The sequence below is a fragment of the Phascolarctos cinereus genome, unplaced genomic scaffold (assembly GCF_003287225.1).
Source record: "Phascolarctos cinereus isolate Bilbo 61053 unplaced genomic scaffold, phaCin_HiC Scaffold_726;HRSCAF=1367, whole genome shotgun sequence".
NCBI classification, from domain to species: domain Eukaryota; kingdom Metazoa; phylum Chordata; class Mammalia; order Diprotodontia; family Phascolarctidae; genus Phascolarctos; species Phascolarctos cinereus.
The window spans coordinates 233,878,851-233,901,875 of record NW_027556098.1 but is presented as its reverse complement, the minus strand read 5'-3'; the positions used below and the strand labels follow the sequence as shown (position 1 = coordinate 233,901,875).

At 38.7% G+C, this 23,025-nt stretch overlaps 1 protein-coding gene across 1 annotated transcript in view; it reads right to left on the bottom strand.

Moving 5' to 3' along the window:
• Positions 1-5,062, bottom strand: part of CYTIP (cytohesin 1 interacting protein) — a 45,262-nt gene extending 40,200 nt beyond the window's left edge. Inside the window, exon 1 of the mRNA XM_021004890.2 lies at positions 4,819-5,062. Within this exon, the coding sequence (XP_020860549.1) occupies positions 4,819-4,983 (165 nt within the window). The 5' untranslated portion in view covers positions 4,984-5,062. The remainder of the gene's footprint in view (positions 1-4,818) is intronic.
• Positions 5,063-23,025: the final 17,963 nt, after the last annotated feature.

The following is a 23,025-nucleotide window of genomic DNA, read 5'->3' as shown; positions in this document are numbered from 1 at the left end:
CACACACACACACACACATCTTCCCCTTTGCTCACCCTCACTAGCATTCACACGTTCATGATTTTTTCTTTCAATGTACTTTAAAACTAGGAGCAAGAGATAAACTTGAGACCTAGCCAAAGACAAGAACACCCCACAAAAATAGTACAGCAGAACTGATTTTTTTTTCCTAATTGGCAACCAAGAGGAGAACTTGGGCAAAGTAGTTTCATAAGAATGTCTAATCTCATCTCAACTAATTCAGTTTCCACAAAATTAGGTGCATAAGCTCAGGCTTGCTATGGCACTAAATGAAAAGGGCTAATTCCCTTTTGGGAGAGGAATTAATTTGGGGTTTCTCCTCAAGCAAATCATAAAAAAATGGACACAAGATGTTCATGTGTTTTTTGGATGTACAGAATAGATGCTATGGGCAGCTACGAAGGGCAATTGATAGCATGCCGGGCCTGAAGGCAGGAAGACCTGAGTTCAAATCCAGCCTTAGCCACTTACTAGTTGTATGACCCTGGGCATAAAGCTGTTTACCTCAGTTTCCTCATCTGTAAAATAAGCTAGAGAAAGAAATGGCATCTTTGCCAAGAAAACCCCATGGGGGCACACAGTGTCATACATGACTGGAAATGACTCAACAATGAAGAACGGATGCGATACAGAATGTGTGTTGCTGCCCTAGAATGAAAGCATATAGAAGGCAGGGAATATCCCATAGGATGGTAGGCATAGAGCTTAGTATACTGGAAACAGTCAATAAATAGAAAACAGTGACCACATCCCTACCCTCAAGTTCTCAGAACCTTTCTTAGGAAGTCACCTTGTAATGATTGCCTGTGTAAAGAAAATATGACCCCAAATAATCTGTGTCTATAGTTCTTTACTCACAGAATACCCTTGAAGTAAAATAAGAAAGAGTATGGACAGCTTGAAACACTGCAACTCCCAGTATATATTCCTGTTACTAGTGACTCATAAGATCATAAAATTCAGACCTGGAAAGAACGTTAGAGATTGTCTAGTCCAATCTCATCTCATTTTACTGGTAAGGAAGCCAAAGTCCTGTAAGGGACATGACTGATAGGGAAGAGTGATGTTCATCCTTCGTTCTCAAAGAGTTGCAATGAGAACAGGAGAGTGATGTCATAACTTGCAAGTGAATTGGATTTAAGTGAGGCAGAGTTGTGCAAAGTCATAAGCCTCACGCTCTCCTCCAGAGTTCTGGGAGTCCAGTGGCAAGACATAAGTTAGGATGACTAGTGATGGCCTAGGATGCAGTGGAAGACCTTGGCCTTTTTAAGCTAAGATATTGCCCAGAACACCCATTCAGTGATTAAGGCTGGGTAATAACTGAGGCAAAAGATGGCCTAGTTTGCCTTCACAAAAGAACCATTCTGGGAGGGGAAGACCCTCAGAGTTTCCAGGAAGGAGGGATAACATGAAATTCAAACTCAGTCCCTCTAACCTCCAAACCCAGGGTTTTAATGTGGGTGCTCAGTTAGGACTGATTCAAGACCACAAAGCATTACACTAGGATTTATGCACACCATGACACTCTTGGAGCTACCACACTTCTGAAGACTACCCCCTTCCTTCCATCTCCTAAAAACATCTTCCAAAGAAAGGATTGAAGTGCTTTCCAAAACTATTTGGGAGTAGGAGTAAAATACCAACTGCACAGACCATGGTGTCTGTCTGACACCTCCTACAACCACAGGTATCCTTGTATATACACATATACACACACACACATACACACATATGAAATCTATTTTTAAAGAATTCTAAAGACAAACATCCAAAGGATTCTGAAGATTTATCTTAAAAAAAAAAACTGTGGGCTGGCCAGCTACAGTTTTACAGAAACAGAAGCCAATACTAACAAGAAGTATGAATTGCTGATGTCAGACACGAAAATGTTGAAAATAACAAAGTGGGCAGAGAAACACCTGTCTTTTTGGTAGCCAACCAGGGATCCTGCTGCCTGCAAATCAGAGTTCCTGCCAAACTAGGGATCGGCCTCTCGTAACAAGCTAGAGAAACATGAATATTAGTACATTTTTGTGGGGGTTTTTTGGTCAACTGAATCTGCTGGGAGGTTCAGAAATGTTTACAGATATTAAATTTTCATGCCCCATGTCTTTCAAGGATGGAGAGTACCATAGAAACAGGGTTGTTCTTAGCACTTCCCACCACAACCCAAAAAATATTTCTTCCAGAAAGCAGATTGGGGGTGTGAGCTTAACTGTTGAGAGGCCTTACATTTTAGAGGAGGATGAGAAAAGGAGAAAAGTAAGCAGAGGCACTGCAGGATGAAGGAGGATGGATGTATACCTATAAGGGTCCACATTGGTATTAAGACTGTGAATACAAGTATGCATATTTTGTGTACAAAAACAAAAATGATGTCATGGACAGAGAGCCAGCCTTCATAATCTGTAAGACATAGGTTCTACTCCTAACTCTGACAAATGCTGGCTTCATGACCCTGGGCAAGTCATTTAACTTCTAATTCTCTCAGGCAACTTCTTAAGATTATACAGTGCCAAGAAAATGCTGGTCGACACTGTTAGAGGAAGTCCCCACCCTATATTGATGAAATGAATGGCTTAATTTTTTGAAGTCATATTAATAAGAATTAGCAAAAGAAAAAAGGGAGGAGAATATGTAAGTTTGATGGACGGAAGAAAAATGAAAGAGATGTAAATTTGAGAGAGTTCCTGCCCTGACTATCAAAATCATAAGAAAGGACAAGGTCTGCTTCCCAAGTATTAAATGATGCGCTAACCAGTTGTGCTAAATTACATGTTATATACAGGTAAATATGACCATAGCATGCAATCGGGCAGTAGAACTACAACTAGGTTAAGGCAGTCAGAGCCTTGTTCTAAGGCAGAAGTATCAAACATACTACCCCATTGCCTTCAACCAGATTAAAATGTAATTGTGCAATATTTAACAAAATAAATAAAAATACAATAGAACCTAATGTTAATACATGGTTTTCTAAATCAATATGTGGCCAGCAGGGATTTTTATGTATAGTTTGGTGGCCCATATGTATTTGAGTTTAACACTACTGCCCTGGGTACCAAAAATGAGAGAGCACTGACATCCTTCAGCAACAAAAAAGCACGTGAATTTAATACCTAGTTAGCAATATTAAGTCATTAAAATATGAACTATCAGATGGTATCCTTTCTGCCCAGTATCAGCCTTTATGTATGCCTGGGTTTCAGTCTATAGGGGCCAGAGTCACAAAATCTCTCTTCCTCTTCTCCTATTCACCCCCTTCCTCCACACAGACAGGTTAGTGTACCAGGGTTTCTCCTTACACAGAGACTTATAACCCAGGGTCTCTGAGTAACCCTCTACCCTCAAATGAATTTATCTAGAGTTTATTTGAGAGTAGATTTCATGCTGTTCAACCTGGGTGACAAAATCATCAGCTACAACTCTGCTCTATATCTAATACTTCTGAAACTTGCATTAACTAAAACATGGGTTATCATTCTGTTTCATTCTACAGTACTTTTTTTTTGTCAAATACACATGTTGGGAGTTGATTACAATAATTGTCATCACATCATACCATTAAAGGAAAAAACAGTTTTTCTTAATTGAGAAAAAATACTCTCAAATCTATAGCAAATTATATCTTCTTCTTAAAGATTCCTGAGCAAACAATGGATCACAGAGCAGCCCACCAAGTTTAAATCTATCATCTACTTCGATCTTCATTAAAACTTTACAAAAAAAAAAAAGAATGTTTAAGAGGGGTACACAATTGCTAATATACAATTAAGTAATGATAATTTGCACAGTGAAATGTTTCTGAATATTTTCTACCTTAAAAGGTTCTATTCTGAATCAGGTACATACTGAGCATATTTTGGATTTTGGTGGGGTTTTACTTTACCAATTTATTACCTAAATATTTATTAAGCGCCTTTTAAAAATAGAATACTCTGCTAAGCCCTGGGTGAGATACAAAGCTGACATAAACCAGTGGGCCTCACCTCATGGAGTTTCTGGTCTAGTAGGAGGATATAATACATACACATAATAAGTACATAAAAAAGGTATAAACAAAGCCCTCCATGAGTTTAGGGTATGGGGAGAGGGAACAGGGAGGGAGAGAGTCATTATTACTGGCTTGGAATAATGGAACCAGCAAAGGACTTACGATTAGTTTGTTTTTCAATCTATTTAATAAATAACTTTTTTTTAACAGTGTGAACAATGCAGAATAAATTGACAAATTCCTAAAGATGTTTGACTGAATACTTTCAGAAGCATCATCTCACCCCAAAAGAAATACTTTACCCAGAATCCAGCATGAAAGTTGAAGAGCTGCTATATGTATTAGCTGTAAAAGTTTAGCAAACTCCAGAAACCAGACCCTAATATGATTAAGATCTTAAAGTGCTTCTTAGCAGGGCTACAGATGGGGTAGAGGAGAAGGAAGCGGGGGCCAGGAACACACACACACACACACACACACACACATACACACTCCAGTGATAGTTCACACAGGCTGTCAGGAGGTTGAGGAGAAAGAGCTCCATGACCTGATAAGCTTAAGGACCTCAGTTCTTCCTGAGCACTTCTCCAATAAAGGACAGAAATACCTTGGTCATACTTGGCTTTATGTTTTACTAGAGTCCCAGTGTATCCAAATTTCCATTCGCATCCCATGCTCCTGCCTGTCTCACCCAAGTTCTGCCTGAGCATCTAAGCTCATCCTTTAGGATCAAAGATGCTGGCTGAGGAACCCACTGCCTGGTGATGGTGAAAGTTTCCCAAAGTACAAAATGGTCATCGTACCTGCTTTCGTCCCCGGGGCAAAGTGGCCACTGTTTCTGCCAGCATTTGAATCCTTTTATTATCCACTTGTGGACTACCTGTGTGCGTAGAGTACAAGCTATAAGCTGGGCCAGGGCTGTAGTCCACCAAATTGTTGTTCTGCTGGATAGGCCTTTGGAAAGACATTGTGCATAAAGGTCACTCCAGCTCACACATTGCTTAGCCTTGCCGGCCAGGGAGAACTAAAAGTATAACCTTCTTGACAAGCAATCAAAAGTAGCAAAGCGGAAAGAGTCCCATGTGACTTCTGTGGTTGGAGGTGCTTGTTACACAAATCCCTTTTTGCAGATCACTCACATTTCTCAGTGCCTTTTTTTTAAGCCCATGGGAGAGCTCAGACGTAGTTTTTGCAATTAAAGAAAATCAGCTTATTTTTTTCACTCTTGGCAACGGCTAGAACTCTTATGCTTTCATGTGCTGTGACAGTTTGTGTTCAAAATACCATCTGCTTTTTTTTTAAGTGGGGGTGGGGGGGACCTTTCCCAAGTTTAATTTGCTAAATGCTGTCACATTTTTTTCTCAACCCATTCCCCAGACCTCTCCCCACACCAAGTACACACACATATACATATACTTCATGTTAGCCAAAGTCAAAATGTGTGGTCATGAAGCCCTGAGAGAATATCAGTGAGAAGTGCAGGTACTGGTCGTGATGTTCTCTCCCTCCCTCTCTCCTCTCTCTCTCTCTCTCTCTCTCTCTCTCTCTCTCTCTCTCTCTCTTTCTCTCTCTCTCAATTTCTCTGTGTGTGTCTCTCTGCATCTCTCTCTGTGTTTCTCTCTGTCTCTCTGTCTCTCTCTCTGTCTCTCTCTGTCTCTCTCTGTTCCCTGTAATGTGCATGTACTTCCCTCATAGAACACTAGTCCATCAATGCTCATCAAAGACTCATTATACCTTCCACTTAGATTGTAACCATTCATCAGTCTTTTTGCTTCTCCATTATCTAAACAGAAATATTTATCTTAATACAAGGCAGGGAGCTAGAAAGGCCCAGTTTGGTAGCAGGGTCAACTCCCATCAGCAGATTTCTCTATTCCCCAGAGTCGGCAGATGTCCATGACCCAGGGCCTTGGCATCAGATAAATAGGATGACTGGAGTATATGATCAATTGGTCTAGGGATAGACAGAATGATAGAAGAACCAATGCAAGAAACAGAGTTTGACTATGAGGTGTTTTGTTTTGTTTTGTTTTGTTTTTGGTTTGGTTTGGTTTGGTTTTAACTCATAAAGGATGTAGAAAGGAGTAATTTGGTTGAGTGGCAGAGAGAAGTAAAGGGGTCTTCAAGCAATGGCTAAATGATCACTTGGTGGGGATGTAATATAAAATTAGATAAGTATGTAAAGTGCTTTCCAAGCCTAAAGGGAGAGATAAATGTGAGTTACTACCATTACAGGGACTTTCTGACAAGTATGGATTGAAATACATGATCTCTAAAGTTCCTTCCAATACTGAGATTCCATGATTCAATTCTGTGATTCTACGAAACAAAAATCAAACATGGAGGAGGAATCTGGTTTAGCAGAAAAACCACTGGACCAGGAGTCAAGAGAGAACTGTGTTCTTGTACTATTTGTCACTAACTAACTATGGCACATTGGGTAAGTAATATAAACTCTCTAGATTTCAGTTTTCTCATCTGTAATATGGGGAAGTTTGAGCTGGAAAATGACTCCAGCTCCTTCCAAACCTAAAATTCAACAAGTTTCTGTGTATGTATGTATATACATGCATATATAAATATAAAATTATACACTAGACTAAACATGAATTTCAAGGTCACCTTGAAGGCTATTCATAGAATTCAAATAGCATAACACTTCTTTGAACTGATGCTGGGTCCAAATTCACTTAATTCAAGAGCAATTCAGTCTTAACAGAGCTTGCCAAATAAAAATAGTAAAATCCTGAGTTGGCCTTTTTTCAAAAAAATGTGTGCCAACGCAGCTACAAAAGAACACTTTTACAACATAGTCCCTTATTCCATGTGTAGGAGGTGCCTTCAGGTGCCCCTATCCTAACCTTTTAGGAGCCTGCTTAAGTTTCCATAGTTAGCATGAGTAGCATCATCATCAAGAATGGTGACTGGATTATACTATGAGTCCCCAAACTATAACAAATACGTGTATTCGAGAAATGATAACACCATTTACAATTGATAATATGGATCATAGCTTTTAGACTGGAAGGGACCACCTCCAGGAGGCCACCTGATGCGAGCTCCTCATTTTACAGATAAGGAAACTGAGCCCTAAGGATGTTAAGTGACTTGTCCAGAGGCAAGTAGTACAGGTACAGGTAATAGGCATCAGAAACTTGATTTGAATGTAGGTCCTCTGAATCCCAAGCCATTTAATCTAATTACAGATGAGGAAACTGAGGCCCAGCATGGTTAACTCACTTGCCCACAGTCACATAGGTAGTAAATAATAGGGCCAGCATTTAAATCCACCTTAGAGTTCTCCGACACCTAGTCCAACATGCTTTCCCCTGTAACACAATACTTTATGGGTGTTAGCCCTATGCCCTTATAAATAAAGTCTCACTGTTAGAAATCTTTTCTTCAAAAATTTGACCCTAAAATATATTAAGTCCCAAACAATTCCAGTCAGGAAAAGAAATACTATTCCATTATGCCAAGAAAAACCTAACTGTAGAAATTATCTAAGTTTTGAGCCAAATTATGTCCAAAACACAGCAATCTTGCCTCCATGATGAGGCTACACTACAAAGGGCTGACTTCACTTGTCAGAAGAGATACTCACCTATGTGCAGAGCTGGGACAGAGCACTTGTGGACCTCAGGCAAGGTTGAAAAATTGTGCCACTGGCCTATTTTGCTGTCCACCTGTGGCTTTATGCTTTTTCTGTAATACGGACAGTTGGGGTTATCACAAAATAAATAACTGCACAGCCTGGAGAGTAGAATGTTCCCATATTAAAGAGATGCAAGTTTACTTTTTTTGTTTGTTTGTTACATGTACACTTACTTATCAGTCAGGTGGCACAGTGGATAAAGCACCAGCAATGGTCCAATATACCTGAGTTCAAATATAGTCTCAGATGCTTACTAGCTGTGTGACCCTGGGCAAGTCACTTAACTCCACTTGCCTCAGTTTCCTCATATGTAAAATGAGCTACAGAAGGAAATGGCAAACTAGTCCCCTATCTTTGCCAAAAGAACTCTAAATGGGGCCACCAAGAGTTGGACATAACTGAAATGACTGAACACATACTTACCAGAAGTAATATTGGAAAGTGTCCCTTGATTCACCCTTTCTCCTTTCACCTCCATTTCTCCTTCACCCCTCCCTATATGGTGTTCTCAGTGAGTCTGCCTACATTGACTCCTCTGCCTACACTACATAGCATTATTTGAAGAACACTGAGGAAAGAACTTTTGGCCTCCACAAGAACTTAGCAGGGTGTCTGAAATTCTACCAATGGGAATTAAGGTCAAGCCCTGCTTATGAAAATGTTAAGACTCCTGGAAGGAGTAACACTTTAAGTCACGACCTGCTTTTTGAAAACTGGGGCCCTGGAGGAATAAAAACCCCACCAAGAATCTTTGGTAGAGATGGTGGATAAGTTCAGAGCATCAGCAACTTCCTCGAAAATGAAGACCCAAGAAGGTGCTTCACTTAGGTGGTTAGGAGTGAAAGGTGACCCTGGAGGGGAAAATTGACAAAAAAGAAAACATAAAAAAGGAGAAGTGAGGGTAGGGTAGGGCTCTAAAGGCAAACTTAACTGACATCACTGTGTGCAAAGGGTTATCTCTAAGATTACTTAAGGAACCATACAAAAGGAAATGACTTCAAGGAGAATGACTTCTTGCGCAAAATCTGATGCCCCAGATTACCAACTTCCTAGTGGTATCCCCAACCACTGAACTAATAGGAATATGACACATAGAACAGCTAGTGGGGAGGAGATTGGCAAAGAAGCTTTAGAATCAACATGGAAAAGTTTAGGACCACCCTTAACACAATTCTTTTCCTTTCCTAGAAGTCATGAGATAAGGGTGAAAAGCCAAGAGCATTAACAGTTCCTTTGTGTTTTGATGCAGACTTCTTGTGTGGTTAATTGTGTTTGTTTAATTAAGGTTTTGGAGGGTCATCTGCACATACAAATATTTAATAAGCCTGGTTGCCTGAGGTGAAATAAAAGGCTTGCAAAACTGGAACATAAAGTACTTGTGAAATGCAAATCTATTTCATTTAATAGGTGTTTTTAATCAAGGCAGACTTTTCTTTAACAGTTAGCTTGTGTTAAGACAAGTATAAACAGAGACCTAATTCAGAAATTCAATAAATTGATGTAATTGTTGCAACCATTAGTGTTCTCACTGGTCTTAAGCTAGGACATATACATTTAAAACAGGAAAGTGGATTCAATTTCAGATTAAACACAAAAAAATAAGAATCAGCGCCAATAGTAAAATAAGTCTCTTCTGTTCTGTTACTGGTACAAGAGTAAGAAAGCACTATAATGGATTCTCAAGCATCTTAAATTGCCCAAGTCAAAGAAGTATGAGTAGTCGATGTTGTCAGGGGGAAAAGGGTTGGAAGTAAACCAACAGTGGGAACTTAAATTGCATATTCTCGGATCTCTTTTTAAATTTATAATTTAGTAGAAAATCTTGATCTGTCCACTTCATGAACTTCTAGTTGAATGAAATAATTATTAACTGTTTCCTTTATTGTATTTACTTTTGTGCCTATATCAGTTTTTAGAAAGAGTTCTCTGCGTGTATGTATGTGAGTGTGTGAGAGCAAAAGAGGAGAGAGATATCTATAAAAGTATTCACATCTAGAGTAAGTAGGAGTATTTTTGACTTTGGAGTCTATCAGTAAAGGTGTTAACCTCAGAGATACGATGAGCTAGTATACTTGCCTAAGGATGTCTATGTATAAAGAGTCTTGAAGTAAAGTGGAGAGTCTCATATTGTGAATGAGACATATCCTGTAGAAGCATAGTTACCTTATAGCTTGGTGGGGAGTAGAAAATGACCATAGGATTATAGAATCTCATAAATGGAAAGAAACTCAATGGTCATCTGGCCCAAAACTCCTACCTGAACAGAAATCTCCTCTGCATCACCCGACAAATGATTATCTAACTTCTGCTTGAAAATCTTCAGTGATAGAAAACACCCTACTTTCAGAGAAGTCCATTACACTTTGGGACAATTCTAATGATTTAGAAATAAATTATTTCCTGTGTTCAACTTGAATCTGCCTCTAAGTAGCTCCTGCCAATTTCTCCCAGTTTTGCCCTCTGGATTAAGACAGAGCAAAGCTAATTACTTTTTTGTGTGATAGTCTTTCAAATATTTAAAGAAAAACATCTTGCTGTAACACACAGACACACACACACACACACACACACACAGTAGTCTCATCTCTAGCCTAAAGAGTTTCAGTTTCTTCAATTGATCAATCAATTAATTAATTAAAAAGCATTTCTTAAGGTCCTAATATGGCCTAGGTATTGATCTATGCACTAGGAATACAAAGAAGAGAATGGTAGAGTCAATAACACGTATATGCATAGGTATGTGCAAAATACACATAAAGGAACTTCTTGGTCATATGACCAACAAGATAAAGGACTAAACATTTTCTTTGTTCCTCATAAACTCTCAAATCTTTCCAAAACAGGAATTATGCAAAAAGAGATGAAGCCATTTCAGTTGACTCCATTGGGATCTAGTCTCTAAGAACCATAACAAAGTAACAACATAATGAACTAATAGGAAAAAAGGCCAATCCATAACCTTTAACACTCAACATCCCGTTTCCCACTCGCCATCAGTCTCTGACAGGTTACCCAGAAGTCGATCCACAGGCTTGCAGTAGAACTCAACTCTACCATATTCTTCTGTCCTGCAGAAAATTTAAAAAAAAACCCAGAAGCTTGTTCTAGCTGGAGCCACAGTGAGGCAGTGATCTACGTTGCAATAATACTCAGCTAGAGAACTGAGGAACACAGAGAATCAGAGCAGGACAAGTAGCTGTATGGCCACTCACTAAGCCTGAGAGAAAGAACCCAGCATCCAGCTAGGGCTAGTTCTGTTCCCACAGAAATCACTTAGGAAAGAGCCTGAGGCTGGTGAAATGTGAATTTCTCAGCATGGGAGAAGGCAAAGATAGCTTTAAGGTCTAAGTGAAACTGCCATCAAAAGGGAAGGAGTCAGAATTATTGGGGGGAAGGGGGGGTCTGAAATTATCAAAGATATCAGAAGAGAGAAAATTCAAATAAAGACCTTGAACATATGCAGAGAAATGAGGAGGGAAGATATTAATAATGGAAGGGAATATGGCTTCCACATCAGCTAAGAGAATCTAGACACCCGTGAATGTATATTGCAAAACAAAGGAAAGTCTGCCTGATAAGGCAGAGACCCTGTGGATTCTTAAGATCACATGGAACCACAGAAGGATGTTCATAAATGATTTAAAAGATAAATAAGAATTGTGAAAGCATACATATGCTCTGTACAGGAGAACTAATTGGCAGAATAGGAAAACTTGAATCCATGAGAGGAGAGAGAAAGAATAATTGATTGAGAGTGGAAATATATGGAAGTGAAGGACAATCTGGATGAAGAAAAGAAAAAAACAATGACATTAATAGAAAACATGTTCTTTATACAAGCAAAATACATTGATCTCAAAGACCAAATATGTAGAGACCATTTAAGGATTATAAGCCTCCCAGAAGAACATTACAAGTCAAAAGACCTAAACAACATAATGCAAGAAAACTTCCCAGAACTTCTGAACACAGAAAATAAAACACCAATTGAAGAAATACACAGATTGCCTCAAAAAAAGGCACAAAACTCTATGTTGCAAATACCAAGTCATATAGCAGTTAAATTTAATAATTCCAATCACAAACAATAAATTCCACAAGCATACAGGAGAAAGACCTCCAAATATAAAGGAAAGGAAATTCAAATAACACAAAACTGCTCTGCACCATCCAAAAATTGTGGGAGAGCACAGAATGTGTTCTGAAGAGCAAAGAAACTCAAGATGTAACCTAACGTGAGTTCTTACCTGAGGCTAAAAATTAATTTTAAAAGCTGGACATTAATTTTTTTTAAAAGCAGCATTCTAAGAATTCCTGGAAAGAAAACTAGACCTGAACAAACAATTTGCTTTTCAAACACGCCAGACAACAGAAATACATGAAAGGTTAAAGAACAAACAAACAAACAAAAAAAAAACCTGGCAACCTGGGACAACCACCACAAAATAACAACAAAGAGACCAGTATGAGATTTTTTTTTCTAAAAGTATACACAGTGGCAAAGTTGAAAGCAGAAGCCAAATAGAAGTAATGGAGAAAAAAATCTCACAACACCTCACCCACAGGGAAATCAATGTTTTTGTGGGAACTAAATTACAGAATTGGAGGATCCATGAAGGTGGAGGGGAAAGAAGATAGAAGGGAATATGTGATGTACCTAAATTAAGTCCAAGGTTAACAATGGAAGGAAAATAACTCCTGTTGTATTTCAAGAAGAGATTCTATGGGAGACTTGGGAGAAGGGTCAAAGGGAGAGATTAAAATAAGTGAGAAAAAAAGGGGGGTTCATCCACTGATGAACTCTTCCATAGTTATAGAAAGGCACCAGAAGCTGACACACAGGTTTGCAACAGAACTCGACTCCGTACTTGACACTGTTCCCCAGTTTTCTCTTCTTTCTACATGTGTAGAAGGCTTCTACATGCTTCCCGCTGTACTCATTGCTTCCTCGTCAACTCAGAGGAGAGTTAGGTTCCAACATTCCTAGCCCTTTACCACTATCTGCTTCTTCTGTACTTGTTCTTCCTTTCATGCTCCATTTTTATAATATAATTTCTCTATTTTACCTTTTCCTACCAAATTTTTTCAAATCACCCCATCATACACAACTCAGCCCCAACTTTTTCTTCAAACTACCTTAGTAATGATGACAGTTTTAAGAATACTGATAACATTTTCATGTATATAATAAATAGTTTGACCTTAATGAGTGCCTCATGATTAGTCTTTAATGTCTTCCTTATATTTCTTCTGGATCTTTTATACTGAATTTTCCATTGAGTCTTTCAGTTTGTCAAACAGCCATTTTTTTTTTGTTCAGGATGATACTCAGTTTTGCTGGTAAATTAATCTTGGACTCAACCCCAGCTCTTTTCCTCTTCGAAATACATTGTTCCAAGACCTATGGTCTTTTAAAGAGTAGAAGCTGCTAGGTCTTATGAAATCCTGACTGTATTTCTGCAGTATTTCTTTTTTTTTTTTCTTGTTGCTTGCACTATTTTCTCCTTAACCTGGGAGTTTTAAAACTTGGCTATGACATTCCTATTTTCCTCCTGGGATCTCTTTCAGGTGGTGAATGGTAAACTTGTTTTGTGTTTCTACTTCACCCACTTGTTCTAGAACTTCAGGGCAATTTTCCTTAATAGTTTCTTGTAATATTGTATTCAGATTCCTTTTTTTTATCATAACTTTGAGGTAGCTGGACAGTTCTTATACTGATTCTCCTTGTTCTGGTCTCCATTTTCTAATGAGATGGTTCTGATTCTCTTCTAATTTTTCTAGCTTTATTCTTTCTTGATGTCTTATAATGTCATTTGATTCTTCTTGCCCAATTCTGGTTTTCAAGGAGTTATTGTCCTCCTTAAGATTTTGCATCTCTTTTTCTAATTTGTTAAACTTTCTTTTCATAGATATACTCGGAAGGGATTTGGAGCTTAGACAAAATGCATATAAGTGGTTATGGAAAGGGGAGAGTATAGCAATTAGGGAGATAAGGAAAGACTTCACATAGAAAGTGGTACTTGAGTTGAGTCTAGAAGGAAACAAGGAATTCTATGATATAGAAATTAGTACATATTACATTTCAGGCAAAGCACTATGCTAAATGTTAATGATATCAAGATAAAAATAACATAATCCCTGTCTTAAAGTAGCTCTCACTACTTCCCTAAATGCTCAGTAACTGCTGTATCTCTTTAATAATACAGTCTATCCTTGTCAAGTTCATTAGTCACTTTCTTCCCCTTTTTAAAAAATAGGGCCACTTGTGCCCAACTCCAGCCCTATGGCCTCTCCCCTATACACCACAATAGGTCAGAGATCACAAACCATGGCCCATTCTGCCTGGCAGTGTAAACAGATAAGGAGACTCCTTGTCTCTCGCCACTGGGGAAAAAAAAAAAAGGTTGAGAGAGTCTGGGTCCACAAACCAGGAGGCCACCAGTCTGATAAAAAATGTTTTTTTTTCATTTTTTCTCTTTCTATGTCCATCTCTTTCTGTTTGTCTCTCTCTGTCTCTGTGTCTCTATCCATCCCTACCCCCATTTCTCTCTCCTCCTGCTAGGCAACTTGGTGGCTAGGCCTGGCCTCCTACACCTACTAGATGTTTAACCCTAGGCAAGACATTTAACATCTGTCTCAGTTTACTCAACTGTAAAAATAGGGACAATAGTAGTATCAACCTTGCAGGATTGTTATGAAGATCAAATAAGAAAATATTTTTAAAGGGTTTTTAGCACAGTAGAATTCTTGTTCCCATATGTAGAGAAGAGAGAGGGAAGGAAAGGATGAGAGAGAGAGAGAAAGCGCCAGTCCATATCACTCTAGACCCATTTGTTTTGGATTAGAAACAAAACAAAACCTGTGTGCTAAAAGATGAGACCACCAGAGACCACATGTTAAAACTAGTTTGAGCCAGACAAATTGGTCTGCACAAACTTCAATTCTAAAGGAAATATATGTGGTGTTCGAGGTGATTCTTCACAGAAGTTTAGACCCGCCTAAAAGTGATTTGGTTGTCAAGCTTTGTAGCAGAGGACCTTCTCTACTTGGGGAAGAATAATTTAGGAAAAACAGCTGCCCTTTTCCAAGTGTTATCATCCGTCCCACAAAGCACAAATTGGAAGATCAAGGTATAGTCTTCTTAAATGAGAAAACGCTAGTTGTATTTTGGGATCCTGACTCACAGTCTGAAAGCACACGTGCTAGACCAGATTTTGCCTGTTCTAGATACCAAAAATATGGGAGCTGAGATAGGACTTATAGACTTTCTCTTATAGACTTACAGGACTTTCTCATTTACAGCTGAGACTAGAAAGGACTTAGCCAAAATCACACAGGTAAAAAGTGGCAAATCTGGGAGAAGACCTTAGGATTCCTAGAGCCTTGTGCTCTTGACACTACAAAACCATACTTCATATGAGGGGGTGAGGGAGGTGGGAGATAGGAAGAGGGAAGAAGCTCGAGAGATCCCTGGGAATATTCATAATTATATTAGCTAGCATGGGGACATCTCTAGTCATCCTGATCTGTATCTTGCCACTGGACCCAGGTGGCTTCAGAGGAGAAAGTGAGGCTGGTGACTTTGCACAGCCCTGCCTCACTTAAATCCAATTCATTTGCAAGTCATGGCATCACCTTTCTGATATCATGGTCCTCTTCCAGAACAAAGGACAAACAACAACAGCTAGCATGTATATTGTACTTTAAGAATTATAAAGAGTTTAAAAATATTTCATTTGATCCTCACTCCAATCCTGGCAGGTAAATGCTATTAATATCATTTAATAGTTGAGGAAACTGAGGAAGACAGCAATTAAGTAGTTAAGTGACTTGCCCAGGGTCACACAGCTGATAAGTGTCTGAGGCAGGATTTAAACTGAGTTCTTCCTGACTAAGATGTTGTGTATACTCCTGGCACTAGCAAAGGATGTGTCTGATTGAAAATGAGTATTGACCATCACTACCCCACAATATCTCTTGTTCAAGAAGAGTCACATATATTGTTATTCCTTTGCCTTTATGATTGATATTGGCTATTCGGACAGGGAGAGGGGAGCCATCAGTATCCGTTCTATGACTAGATGCTATAGTGTACTTCCACAATGATTGCTGGTCACAACTCAGATAACAAGAGAATTTTGCTTTTCAACATTCTCTTATATATTCAATAAATTCTAATGATAGTTTCTACTAATAGCCTCTTATTAAGGTAATGCTAGTGTAGGTCAGGGGTAGGGAACCTGTGGCCATGGCCCCTTAGGTCCTCAAGTGAGGCTGTGTAACTGAATTCAGTCAATGGGCTGCACTTGAGGACCTAGGGGGCCACATGTGGCCTCGAGGCCGCAGGTTTCCACCACAGGTCTAGGTAGAATATAAACAAAGAAAAATCGAGGCTTCTTAATAACATCCTAATGACAAGAAAAATTTTTTTAAAGTATTCTTAATTTCCCAATACCTATGCTGTTCATAAGCAATAGCAATCTAATATTTTTCATATGGCAATAAAAAGAGAAAACAACATTCTTGAGTTGTTGGGTTTTTTTAATTGAGATCTACGATTTCATTGATATGGGAAACTCTCAGTATACCACATGGGAACACTCTCCATTAATGGAGAGCCACTTATCTGTAAGTTATAGTCTTAGTAACCTAGAAGTACTGAGGATTTGAGTGATAGGCCAACGGTCACATATTATGTGCCAGGCTTTATTATGTTGACAAAATTTAATAATATAGCATAAAATAGTGATTTATCGTACCAAGGTTCTGTGAAAGAAAACACAACTGTCCCTGCACCTAGGGAGCTTTCACATGCACATCAATTAAGTATATACATGATAATTTGAGATGAGGATAAGCACCAACAGTTGGAAGGATCCAGAAGAGCCTTCAGGGAGGAAGTGATATCAGAGCTGAGGCTTGATAAGGTTTCCAAGAGACAGAGTTGATGTGGAAGTTCATTTTAAGCACAAGGGCCTGTGTAAATATATTGAGGCAAAAGATGGACTCTAGAGGTATAGGAATCTGTCCTCTTCAACTGGAATGTAGAGTATGACATAAGAAGTAATGTCAAATGAAGCTGGTTGTGGTTTGTCCTTAGTTCTTGAAGAGGACCACGACATTAGAAGATAATGACATGACTTGCAATTGAACTGGATTTGAGTAGGGATGTCCAAAGTCACCAGCCTCACTTTGTCCTCCAGAGCCATCTGGGTCCAGTGGCCAGATATAGATCGGGACAACTAGAGATGGCCCAGGATGCAGTGGGAGACCTTGGTCTTTTTAAGCTAAGGCAGAAGTAGAGAACCTTCAAGGCCCCAGGTTCCCTACCCCTGAGCTAAGGTCTTTCTGAGTTCTCACTTTGAGTGAGGCAACACCCATTCAGTGAATAGTCCTGTTTAAGAAGTGAATCAAGGGATGGCCCCTTTAATAAAATAAAAAAAAAATTCAAATTGGGAGAGGAAGACCCTCAGGGTTGCTGGCCAAAAGAGAAACAATTTCTATTTACAGTCACTCTGAGCCAGGATGGCCTAAAAAAACAACCATCAAGTGATGCTTGGGCAGGGACCTATTGTTGTCCAGTCAATGAAAGCCAGAGTGAATTGGGTCTGAGGCATGGTCTTTACTAAAGAAGTCTAGCCAATAAACCCCAAGATAACTAGGTAGGTTTCAGTCATCAAAATTTACCTTCTTTTGGACAGAACATCCTCAGGTAAGGGCATGATGAAGCTGGAAGGTAGGTTGGAAGTAGATTATTCAGGTCCTTAAATGCCGAGCTGAAAAGTTCGTAATTTATCCACAAGAAGCATCTTTTAAGTGCTTACAATGTATTGGGCACTGTGCCTGAGGGTATAAAGAAAGACAAACTCACACGTACACTCAGGGAACTCACATTCTAAAGGTGGAGACAACATGTAGATAACCATGTAAGTACAAGATAGAGGAAAAAATGGAAGGCACTAGCAGTGAGGCCAGACTGGGAAAGGCCTCCTGGAGAAGTGGACTTTGAGCTGAGTCTCTAGAAATTTTCGAGCAAGTGAATACTACGGTTACACCTGTGTATTTTGAGATTTTGGAAGATGCTAAAGGAAGGAGACTGGGGAAAAAAGGTAGTTCCATTAGGAAGTTATTACAATTATGAAGGTGAGAGGTAATAAGGGCTTAACTAGGGTGGTCATTTAAGTGGAAAGGAGGGGAAGATCACAGACCTTGGGGAAGGATGCCAGAGGTGCAGTGGTGTTCAAATCAGCAAGCTTAGACTTGCCAGATAATTGTATAAAAGGGTTGAGGGAGCGGGGAAAAAATCCAAGAATACTTTTAAGTTAAAAACTTGAGTGAATTGGAGAACAGTGGAACCCTCAGAAGAAACAGGGAAGTTTAGAGAAAGAGTGAGTATAGCAGCAAATTGAATGAGTTTGATTTTGGATAGGTTGAGCATGAAGAGTTGACAAGCCATCCAGGGGAAGGTGTCCAAAAGTCAATTGGTGATGCAGAATTTGAATTTTAATGAGAGATTCAGCCTAAATATTAGGGCAGCTAGGTGGCAAAGTGGTTAGAGTGCTAGACATGGAGTCAGGAAGACTCATCATCCTGAGTTCAAATCTGGCCTCAGATATTTACTAGCTGTGTGACCATGGGCAAGTCACTTAACCCTGTTTGCCTCAGTTTCCTCATTTATAAAATGAGCTGAAGAAGGAAACAGCAAACCACTCCAGTACTTCTGCCAAGAAAATGCCAAATGGGATCAAAAAACTGAAATGCAGATATGATTAAAAAAGTGCTACACACATCAGCCTAGGTATTGGATACTTAAGAATAAGATACTTGGTAGAAATGATCATTAAGCCATGGAAGCAGGTGAGATAACTAAGGAAGAAAGTATGGAGATAGATGACTTTTTGTGAGCTTTGAAAGGGAAGGGGGAAAAAGGGAAAGGAGGGAGGTTGGCTACTGATGCAAAGAGATGATAAGAAAGTTGAAAGTGGTCAGTTATTAACTGAATGGGATAGTAACCATTTTATAGCTTGCTTGACATTTAGCACAGTGTAGTGTATGTAGTATTTACTTAATAAATATTTGTTGAATTAATGAGCATGAGTTGGAGTTAAAACATCTAGCTCAAATTCTGTCTATGCTACTTGCTCTCTCTGTAAACCTAGAAAAGTACTTCTTTCTGAGCCTCACTTTCCTAAATCTCTAAGATGAAGAGGTTGGACCAGATGACTTCTAAGATCCCTTCCAACTCTAAATCCTATGAGTTTCATAATTTCACAAACTGAACAATCATAAAAAGCCAAAGTAAACAGTACCCCTTCTAACATACACAGTTCAATTTTTACTCAACCTTATCATTATCTAAAATGACTGACCATATGTAAGCAATTTGTGTGTATTACACCAGAAAGGTGGAAAAACCTTTACAATATAACTTCCTAGTAGGCAAGCATTCTGTTTATACCCTTAAAGTTGGCACAACTTACAAGAAATCTAAATAACCTGATGTTGATAGAATGGTCAAAGGAGAAAAGACAAGGAGGGGTTCAGGTCTGTAATCTTGTTTTATGTAACAGAGTTTGAGAAAGCTTGAGTATCAGCAGCTTTGTTGTTATTCATTTGTATAATCCTATTTGACACTTCAGGATCCCATGAACCGTACTATCCATGGGATTTTCTTGGCAAAGATACCAGAGTGGTTTACCATTTCCCTCTCCTGTGGATTAAGACAAACAGAGGTTAAATGACTTGCCCAAGGTCACACAACTAGTAAGTGTCTGAGGCTGGATTTGAACTTAGGTCTTTCTCACTCTAGTCTCAGCACTCTGTCCACAGACCTACTTAGTTACTTTCAAGCTAATGAATGTAAAAGAAATTGAGGTAGATACCGTCAGAAACATGATCTTAAGATTACATCACTATCCTTATATACTGCTCTATAATTACATAGAACTTTCACATACATTATCATATTTGATTGCTACAACAGCCCAAGGAGTAGCCAGGGAAAAAATTACTGTCCTCTTTTTACAGATTCAAGATCTTTATCAACTCACTTAACCACCCTGTGCTCAGCTCTCTCACATAAATAAAAGGTGTTGGGTTAGATGTTCTTTTCGTCCAATCTCTAGCTTTGTGATTATAGGATACTGATTCTATAACATGCCCAAGTTCATACAGCTATGATATATGTATATATATATAATTAAATAGAATATATATTTAAGCACATAGTAAGTGCTTAATTGCTCCTTGACTGACTAAGCCACAGAACCAGGATCAAGTCCATTGCTTCTGACTCCAAAGCCAATCAATATTCTTTCCACTATACCTCATCACTTCTTAACAGAATTAATCTAAGTTAATAGACTCTAAAGAAACTCGTTGCTAGAAGACACCAGACATCCTACTGACGTGACATCTTTAAGATGTTTTGTATTGTCAACAGACAATCACAGCTTCATGAAGATTACATGAAAACCATGTTTATTACAAGAGAAATGAACATCCATGTAGAACCCAAAGAGTTCACAATCCGTACAGATGTTTGCATATTTATAATAGTAAAACAAAGGAAGGAAGAAGAAACACAAACCTCCACATAAAGGGGCATGGCATGGAAGGGGGTAAGGTGCAGTAAAGGTGGGAAAAGAATGAAACCCCTCCTGAAGTTCAGGAGCAAGGAAATGGCAAAGGCACATTCCTTTCCCTTGGGAACTGCTAGACTCCGAAGATAGGATAGTCTGATTATCTATAAGGGTCCCAGCTACACAAGTGATTTCACAGCCTAGTGCAGATTGACTGGTGCCTGGGAGTTCAGTTTGGGATGCACACAACAAATTATGTCAGTTTTGGGGGTGGGGTGGGGTGCTTTGTCCTTGACATATTCAGGGCTTCTGCATAGTCTGGGTCCAGTGTTTCTGGAAAATATGGCAACTCAAAAAAAAAAAAAACAAGTTCAAGGGACCCTAAACATTCCTTAACAGTATAGAATGAATAACTCCCCCAAAAAACAATACTATCTAGTGTCATTATTTTTCTCCTTTTCTCCTTTCTCTTCATTATTTTACATCCATCTGCCCTCCTGTACTTTATGATCTCTGGAAACTCATTATCCTATAAGATGACATCAACCCTGAAACTCAGTACCCTATGCCTGGGACCTCTTCATCCCAATGATGGGAGAGGGTGAAGACTGGACAACAGAGAATTTTTGCAAATTCATCATTTAAGGAGGGCTCCCAGAGCAGTCATCTCATCATTTCCCACCCTGGCTTCAGGACTTCAGCTTCTTTTTCTGTTGTCTTCCTCCATTAGATAGTGAATTCCTTGAGGGCAGGGACAACCTTTTGCTTTTCTTTGTATCCCCAATACTTAGCAGCCTGCCTGGCACATAGTAAGCACTTAATATTTATTGACCATTAACTTATGTACCCAATGGATTCTGTTAAGTCCCTCAAAGACAGGACTCTTATAGCTCTTCCTATACCCAAAAGTCAGCACAGTGCCATATATATGGTGGACCCACAAAAACATGTGTTGATAAAAAACAAACCAAATCAGACATATTTTTTATGAAATCCTCTGCCTTTTCAAGGTAGCTTTCGGTCGGTGGCTTTCTGTTACTGCTTCCACAGTCTCATAAAGTCAGAGGATTTAGAGCTGGAAGAGACCTCAGAAGTCACCTAGTCTAATTCCTCCATTTTAGAGATGTAAAAACTGAATCCTAAAGAAGTTAAATGACCTCTCCAGGGATATATATGGGAAGAGGCACCACAACCTCTAACGAGGATAAGAACCACAAATTCTTTTGTTTTGCACAACAAAAGCACAAAGTAAAAAAGTATTCTGTGCCTTTTTTTATTATTACTTGGTGATAACATACAATTTCAACACACTAAAAAAATCAAAAGACACAAAAAGAATGATAATTCCTTGGCAATGCACCTAATGAAAAGGGACCACTTACCAAAAGCATAGCTAGTAATTATGGTGCACAGGGCAACTAGAATGAAAAGCAGTCTGAAATCAACTAATCAATTTTGTTAATAGAGAAAATAAAATCACTTGAAGGGGTTCAGAGACCCTGGGAGGGACCTCAAACCTCATACTATAAGCCCCCATAGAGGGAAACACCTCAAGATCCATGGTGTGTAAGGGGAGACAAAGAGGCCCCAGAACACTGTGGGGCCACACTTGGGGAAATTTATTTCCTCCTTTGTGCTCATATTAACATATCCCCTGATTGCCTTGCAGAAATCCAGGGACTATCATGTATTTTCTGCCTGAATCCACATAGTCTGTTTAATCACTTCTAGGACAACTTTAAAAATGTATTATTTTTGAACTGTCCATAGACACGGGTTCAAGAGAGTAAGCTAAAAAGACTGTTTTAGGTAGTCAGCTTTTATTTTTGCTATTGCTATCTGATTGAACTATTTTGACAGACAGCTTTTTTATATTTGTACCCTAGAGTCTTTTATTCCTGGGGCAAAATTAAATAAATAATCCATAAATGTCAAAATATTATCATTTATCATAATTCACTCTCCAACATGTTGCTTGCTTGCTTTCCACCATGCATTGGCTTGACAGCTTGGCTCTCAAAACAGGGTTGTAAAGTCATCCTAGCAACCAGAAAACAAGAACCATATAAGGGCTGATGGATTTATATGACCAGTTGATGTCCATTTCTTAAGTTTGGCACATTCCATTTGGGTTGTGTTCTCTGTTTCAGTCTTTGGAATGGACATTCCTTAAGAGCAAGGACTATGTCACAGGAACACAAAACTCAAAGACCACCTATTCCTTTCTTCCACACCAAGCCTAGCAGACTTTGGAACCGATCCCTCCTTTCCAGACTAGTAGTTAATTATTGACTTTGCTATCTATGTACCTCCTGAAATAGATGAAGGTAGAGGAGAAGGCAAAAATACTGGTTTTAAAAGTTAATAAATAAAATGTCTATAGGGTGATAACTTGTTATATTGGATTGGAGTTTTTGTTCTTGTTTGTGCATATTTAAACAAAATTTAAATTGTTTGGAAAGCCAAAAAGGCATATAAACAAGTCAGTTCAAATTGATGCCCCCCCCAAAAAAAGATAAATCTAAGGGAAATTGGTTAGTTTTGCTAATAGAAACTTATACACGCTTTTTTCTCTGAAAGATGTATGTATTTATTTTTAACATTTAAAATTTTTTTTGAGATCCAAATTCTCTGCCTTTTTCCAACCCCTTCCTTAACTCACTGAGAAGGCAAGCAACATAGTATCAATTATACATGTGAAATCATGCAAAATATATTTCCATAATAGTCATCTTGCAAAAAAAAAAAAAGCAAAAAAAGCAAAGCAAAGCAAA